This window comes from Ursus arctos, unplaced genomic scaffold (genome assembly GCF_023065955.2).
Source record: "Ursus arctos isolate Adak ecotype North America unplaced genomic scaffold, UrsArc2.0 scaffold_14, whole genome shotgun sequence".
NCBI classification, from domain to species: domain Eukaryota; kingdom Metazoa; phylum Chordata; class Mammalia; order Carnivora; family Ursidae; genus Ursus; species Ursus arctos.
In genome coordinates this window covers 25,820,210-25,827,249 of record NW_026622808.1, presented here as the reverse complement: position 1 = coordinate 25,827,249, position 7,040 = coordinate 25,820,210, and the positions used below count along the sequence as shown (strand labels likewise).

General features: G+C 46.0%; 1 protein-coding gene across 2 annotated transcripts in view; it reads right to left on the bottom strand.

The window, feature by feature from the left end:
• Positions 1–573: 573 nt before the first annotated feature.
• CASP14 (caspase 14) overlaps positions 574–7,040 on the bottom strand; it is a 6,787-nt gene continuing 320 nt past the window's right edge. The window contains exons 2-8 of one of the 2 annotated variants that reach the window (XM_057312113.1): positions 7,014–7,040; positions 3,934–4,005; positions 2,967–3,116; positions 2,644–2,869; positions 2,370–2,486; positions 2,084–2,187; positions 574–1,586 (exon numbers count right to left, since the gene is read on the bottom strand). In XM_057312113.1, the coding sequence (XP_057168096.1) occupies positions 1,482–1,586; positions 2,084–2,187; positions 2,370–2,486; positions 2,644–2,869; positions 2,967–3,116; positions 3,934–3,960 (729 nt within the window). In that variant the 5' untranslated portion in view covers positions 3,961–4,005; positions 7,014–7,040 and the 3' untranslated portion in view covers positions 574–1,481. Of the gene's footprint in view, positions 1,587–2,083; positions 2,188–2,369; positions 2,487–2,643; positions 2,870–2,966; positions 3,117–3,933; positions 4,006–7,009 lie in introns of both variants that reach the window. The other variant, XM_026490323.3, reaches the window with a different exon arrangement.

Sequence of the window (7,040 nt, the reverse complement as noted above, 5' to 3'; positions counted from 1 at the left end):
GAAGGGCATCCAGATGTGAGGACTGTTTCAAAGTCAGGCTGTGCTGAACACTGCGCTTGGTGGCATTTGAAAGGAGATAAGAAGAGGGGAGTCATAGATAACTGCAGAATTCTGAACCTGTGGTCTCTGAGTGAGGGTGTCAGGGAGGAGTCTCTGGGGAGAAAAGACTCATCTTTAGCCATGAATTTTCAATGATGGCAGATATGCCTCTGGGTTATTTCAGTGGGGAAGGTCAAGGCTGGAGATGGGGAGACATGAGTCATAGACTTGGAAGTCAATGTGTCTGGTTCAAATTCCAGCCCAGTGCCAGAATCTCACGGGGCTAGCCTTGACAGGACTTGTGGGTCTTCCACGGAGCTCCGACTGCCAAGTAGGGAGAGCTTTTATTAGGAAGTTCCTCTAATTAGAATAGTTTTATGATGTTTCAAGACTTAGCAGGCAGTGGCAAGGGCGCTGGGCTGCAAACCAGAACTTGACCCTCCCACTGATTTATGGTGTGGAATTAAACAAACAAAAAAAAGATTTATTTATTTATTTATTTATTTATTTATTTATTTATTTATGAGAGAGCGAGAGAGAGAGGGAGAGAAAGAGAGAGAAGGGCAGAAAGAGAGAATCCGCAGAAAAGAATCCTCAAGCAGACTCCCCACTGGGTGCAGAGCCAGACGCAGAGCTTGATCCTATGACCCATGAGATCACAACCTGAGCCAAAGCCAAGAGTCAGATGCTTAACCAACTGAGCCACCCTGCTGTGTGGCATTTGACAAGCCTTTTAACCTCTCTGGGTCTCTACCACACCGTCTGAAAAATCACAGGGTGACATTAGAGGATTTGGCATAGAGGATGAAACAGCTCCATTAGCCAGAAAGAGCCCATGAGCTAAAAGGAGAATGATTTAAGGTACCAGTCTCCCAAGGAAGAGTAGTCTTGGAAAGAGAGAAGATTCCTGCTTTACTAATTCTCCAGGGGCTGGGAGGGAATCTCTGGGAGATGGAAATGGATATGGTTCTCAGGAGGAGGTTATAACTCCAAGTGAGATTCAGGACCCCGTGGAAGTTTGATTGGGGTGGAAAGTGGTGAGTGGGCATTGGTTTATCAGTGGAAAATCTTGAGCTTTATCCATTTATATTTGCACAGGTATAATTAATGGGAGAAAGAAAAGGGTTTCAGTTAAAGACAGGAACAGAAAGTACAATAAGTAAATATACTCTTAGGTTGTATTACTAGAGGTAGAGATTCCAGCCTGAGGAGGTGAATGTTAATGGTACTGCTGCACCTTGCACTATGTTTTGTCTGGCTTGCTTTAAGAAGGACAGGGACAGATAGAAAGATGACCTGCTTGAGGCGTGTGATGAAAGAGGGGCTGGGTGCCATTTGGCCTTGGGAAGAGTAGATTTTAGGGGAGTGGTGAGAGCTGCCTCTAAATAACCATGGGGCAGAGAGAGCACTTGAAAGACAGCCCCTCTCTGCCCTTTCTACTTTTACTGCAGATAGAGCCGTTTCCGAAGAGTGCTTTGGATTTCGGGATTCACTTTCCTTGGTTTTCCTTCCTGAACCAGCTCTGCTTCTGCCATCCGCCGGGTCACCTGAAGCAAGAGGTGTGGTCAGCTTGGGATCGGGTCCCTAGGGGAGCTGGTGTGGTGGGCTTATAGGGAGAAGGTTAGAGAACAAGGGAGGTGTATCTCCATGTCCTAAAACAGGAGAACTTTATTGTCTCACCCTCTGCCATAATCTTTATGGAATCATTGGTTAGACATTCTTGTTATGTTTTTTCTAATCCACCGTAAAACCATATAACCATTAGAAGAAAAAAAGTTTGCTCAACCAATGATTAAACCTATGGGTTTTGTTTACAGAAATTTATCTGTATTTCATCTAAATTATTTCACTTACTCTGACGTTTGGAATTTCCTGCTTTAGGGAAACTCATTGCTAGGAGGTGGGTATCCTAGTTTCTGTGTTGGGACCTAGGTTGGATTTGGGCTTGGGGGCAGGAGAGGGGGAAAACGCAGACAGGTTTGGAAGAGGCTCAGCCTCCCTGCTCAGGCTGGGTGAGGGTTCCAGGTAGCTTGTCCCAACTCACCTCTGTCAGAAGCTCCAGGATGGGTCCTCTCCTCTCTGTGAACACATCAACCAGGGTTTGGATGAAGCAGGAGCCTTCTTTGTCGTGTCTGTACGCGATGTACCCTAAGGATTCCAGAGAAGAGGGCTCAGGAGAGCTCCGATGGGAGTGGGAGGGTTGGTGTGTGTGGTGCGAGAGGCCCTGGGAGAGGGTGGGTCTTGGAGGAGCGTGTTAGAGGTCAGGAGTCAGGAGTGGTGTGCAAGGAGGAGGAGCAGGAGGCCACCCTGTGTCAGCTGGGAGCTCATACCCTCCACGGTGGAGTAGACTTGGAGGATGTCCGTGTATGTTGGGATGGTCTGGGGACTGTCCTTTGTGATCAACACCATATCACCTCCACTTACTGTTTCACCGGGGTCTCTTTGTTCTGAAGAGTCAAGAAGAGGACAAGGCAACGTCAGAGAAAAAGATGGGGAAAGGAGGTCATCACGAGACAGACTGGCACACCAAGGCTTAGCTGGGGCTCTGGATTAGGTTAGGCTGGGTTAGGAACACAAATGCCGTGTTCTTGGCTTTGTCCCTACCTCCTCGACAGGCCTGCACGATGTACACCTTAGGCTTGGCTCGCAGGGCCCGGCAATTCTTGTTGTTCAGAACCTCGAAAAGGTTTTCCAGCTCCACCATTTGTCCGTCCTCCCCCTTGAGGCGACCTTCTAACCCATGTGCCATGAGCACCACAAAAGCACAGCTGATGGGGTCATTCCGGGCATCCATGGCCTGCTGAAAATTGTCCAGCTCTTCCTGGAATTGCTGGAGTGAGAGGAATGGCCAGACTCAGGGGTGGCCCCAGAGCCCACCTTCTGGTCCAGCCCTCTCCCTCATTGGCGTGGGGCTGGCAGCACAATACCTGGGCGGTGGGGTCTCTCTTCATGGTGCTCTCAAATCCCAGCTGCTGGAACATGCGTTCCAGAGCATCCAGGTCCGCCTCTGAACCTTCCCGGGCTTTGGTGACACACAGTGTCAGGGCTAAGCGGGCGCCTGACATGTCATATACCTCCTGGGCCAAGAGTTGACAAAAATCATCAAAGGGATGAGGAAGTCAAGGAGAAGCAGAAGATGTGGTCCAAAGAGGCCTGGGGTTTGGGTGGTTGGGTTAAATATAGGATGCCCAGTTACATTCAAATTTCAAATTAAAAAAAAAGTGTTGTTTTTTGTTTTGTTTTGTTTTTTTAGTATGAGTATGTCCCAAATATAGCATGGGATATAATTATACTATAAGATTATTTGTTGTCAATGTGAAGTGCAAATTTGAGTGGGCGTCCTTTATTTTTATTTGCCAAATCTGGAGATTTAACCTGGGATTTGACTCTGTTTTAGCTCTTGGGGAAGTCACTGCTCCCATCTGAGCCTCAGTTTTCAAACATAGACAATGAGTGTGTTTCTAGGGGATTGTGAAGGTCCCCTCCAGCTATCACACTGGTGACTTTGGCTCTCTCTCTGTCCTTCCCAAGAGTGTTCTGAGCATCATTCTCTCATATAAAGAGGTCTCAGAATTTCTGAAGCTAATACTGAGATCCCACCTGGTTCTGTCTGAGGAAGACAGATATTGGGGTCAAAATTTCTTTTCTTATCTTCACTATCAACCATAGTGATAGGAATTTGATTGTCAAGACAGATACAGCGGGTACCCCCGCCCCAACTTGGTTTCCATCTCTGTGTTTTTTTTCTCCATCTGAATGATCACAGAGCACCTTCTAGCTCTGAACACATATCATGATTTTTCACCCTCTCCACTATCTCTGAAACATTAAGCTCCTCACCTTCTCTCTATCCAGATGCTCCCACCCCTCGCCCCCAAACTGCACCCAGCCCACCTCCTCCAAAGGCCGAGGATTGCTCATGTTTCCTCTGATTCTCAGTCCGGCTCTCAGCACTCTTGGCTGATCCTGGGGGTCAAAAGAAGATAGTTTGAAGGTCTCTAAGGGAAGGCAGAGGGGCTCAGGGAACAGACTAATTTGTCTATCCAGATTTTTGTAACTGAATAGAAACCCAGTGGTGGGGACTTGGTTCATGGTCAGACCAGGGCAAGAGATGACAGTCCGTGAAGCATGGCTTCTCTAGTGTGACACTCCAGTGGTGTCTTCCATCCTTGGATGCTCCCAGAACACCTGCTAGGCTGACCCTAAAATGCCATCTCCCTGGAATTTTCCTTATCCCTCCCTCAGGACACTCACTAGTTGTGACAGACTGGACTTCTCCCCCTCCGCTCTCCCCCCTCCCAAGGACCTGGACTGATGAGGAAGAAAGAGCCCCATGTACTTCCCTTTGCTGCCCAGGAGCTGACTGGGGAGACATCGACAGGGAGATGCTTTGGGATTGGGATTAAAAAGGGAATGTCCTCAAAGTGGGGAATACTGCTTTGGAACTGTCCCAGTTTGTCTCTAATCTAAACAGATCAATGTGAGACAGGAAGCCATCACAATCCTAGAGGAGAGCATAGGCAGTAACTTCTTCGACATTGGCCACAGCAACTTCTTCCAAGACACATCTCCAAAAGCAAAGGAAACAAAAGCAAAAATGAACTTTTGGGACTTCGTCAAGATAATAATCTTCTGCACAGCAAAGGAAACAGTCCACAAAACTAAGAGGCAACCCACGGAATGGGAGAAGGTATTTGCAAATGACATTACAGATAAAGGGCTGATAGCCAAGATCTGTAAAGAACTTATCAAACTCAACACTCCAAAAACAAATAATCAAGTCAAAAAATGGGCAGAAGACATGAACAGACACTTCTGCTTAGAAGACATACAAATTGCTAACAGACACATGAAAAAATGTTCAACATCATTAACCATCAGGGAAATTCAAATCAAAACCACATTGAGATACTGCTTTACACCAGTTAGAATGGTAAAAATTAACAAGGCAGGAAAGAACAAATGTTGGCAAAGATGTGGAGAAAGGGGATCCCTCTTACACTGTTGGTGGGAATGCAAGCTGGCACAGTCACTTCGGAAAACAGTGTGGAGGTTCCTCAAAAATTTAAAAATAGAGCTACCCTATGACCCAGCAATTGCACTACTGAGTATTTACCCCAAAGATATAGACGTAGTGAAAAGAAGAGTCACGTGCACCCCAATATTCATAGTAGTAATGTCCACAAAAGCCAAACTGTGGAAGGAGCCAAAATGCCCTTCAATAGATGAATGGATAAAGAAGATGTGGTCCATATGTACAATGGAATATTACTCAGCCATCAGAAAGGATGATTACCCAACATTTGCATCAACATGGATGGAACTGGAGGAGATTATGCTAAGTGAAATAAGTCAAGCAGAGAAAGACAATTATCATATGGTTTGACTCATATGCAGAACATAAGGAATAGCATGGAGGACATTAAGAGAAGGAAGGGGAAAATGAAGGGGAGTAGATTGGAGGGGGAGACGAACCATGAGAGACTATGGACTCTGGGAAACAGACTGAGGGTTTCAGAGGGGAGAGGTTGGGGGGGATGGGCTAGCCCGGTGATGTGTATTAAGGAGGGCATGTATTACATGGATCACTGGGTGTTATGCGCAAATGATGAATCATGGAACACTACATCAAAAGCTAATGATGTGCTGTATGGTGACTAACATAACATAATAAAAAATGTATATATTAAAAAAAACCCAGATCAATCCACCTCCCTCCCTCTGCCTTGAGCCTGAACATCTGAATTCTTCATTCTCATTTCTGCGTTCTGTTTTACTCTCTGGCTGAACAGAATGACTTTTGCTATATTCTTGGTGTTTTCCCATCTCTTTGCTTTTTCTTACACTTCCTCTTCAGCCTGGAAAGTGTTCTTACTAGTCAAGACTCTTCTCTGCCAATTTGGATGGCATCATGTCTGCTATGCTTTCCCCCTGCCATCTACTCAGCCATCCATCCGTCCGTCCATCCATCCATCCATCCATCCATCCATCCATCCATCCATCCACTCATATATCTATCTATCCAGCAAGTATTTTCTGGGTGCCTATTATTTGCCAGCCACTGGGAATAAACATGCTCCCTTATCCTCATGAGCTCTCGTCTATGACAGAAATGAATATTACATCTCTCTTGTGTCTGGTTGGCTCAGTTAGTGGAGTGTGTGACTCTCGATCTTGGTGTTGTAAATTCAAGCCCCATGTCGGAGGTAGAGATTACTTAAAAATAAAATCTTAAAAAAAATCTCTCTTGTTCTCTCTTACACACACACACACACACACACACACACACACACACACACTCTGGAGCCAGTGCCATGAGGAAAGAGGAATCAAACACTGTGAGAAAGAAAGTGAAAAGGGCATGGTTTTTGGAGCCAGATAAGCCAGAATCAAGTCTTGCCCCTGCCCCTTCCCAGCTGTGTGGCCTTGAGTGTCTTATTCTCCTCTCCGACTCAGGTTTTCCATCTGAAAAAGACCTTGAAGGAGTGCTAGATGCCTTAGAGCAATGGCACAGCAAGGGAGGTTTTATGATCCCTGTTAACCTACTGGAAGTCACTTCTCCCTTCTCCAGACTCTCAGAGCCCTGCGTGTTTATACTTGTGTGGCAGTAGTGCTTTTGAGTCTTACTCTAGTGGCTGAACTGGAAACTGAGTTTGTAGGCTTGTAGGACTGCAAGCCTAACTTCTTTATCTCTGTCTCCATCAGGGTCACCAGTGTGGGAATGGGCACAGAGGTGGTGCCTGAGGAACTTTGTAGAGTCAACAAATAATAAATAAATGAACAAATAAAGAAAGGATGGATGGATGGATGGATGGATGGGATGGATAGAAATTTCTTTAGTTCTGCCCAGACTGGCCAGAGCATCCATTCATAAAGGAGAGGGAGAGAATAAGAGGAAAAGAAGAGAGAAAAGGAGAGGAGAGGCGGAGAGAAGAGAGGAGAGAGAGCTAGTATCTGTCAAATCACTTACTCACTCTAGAGATGGCTGCTCCTTAAAGCCA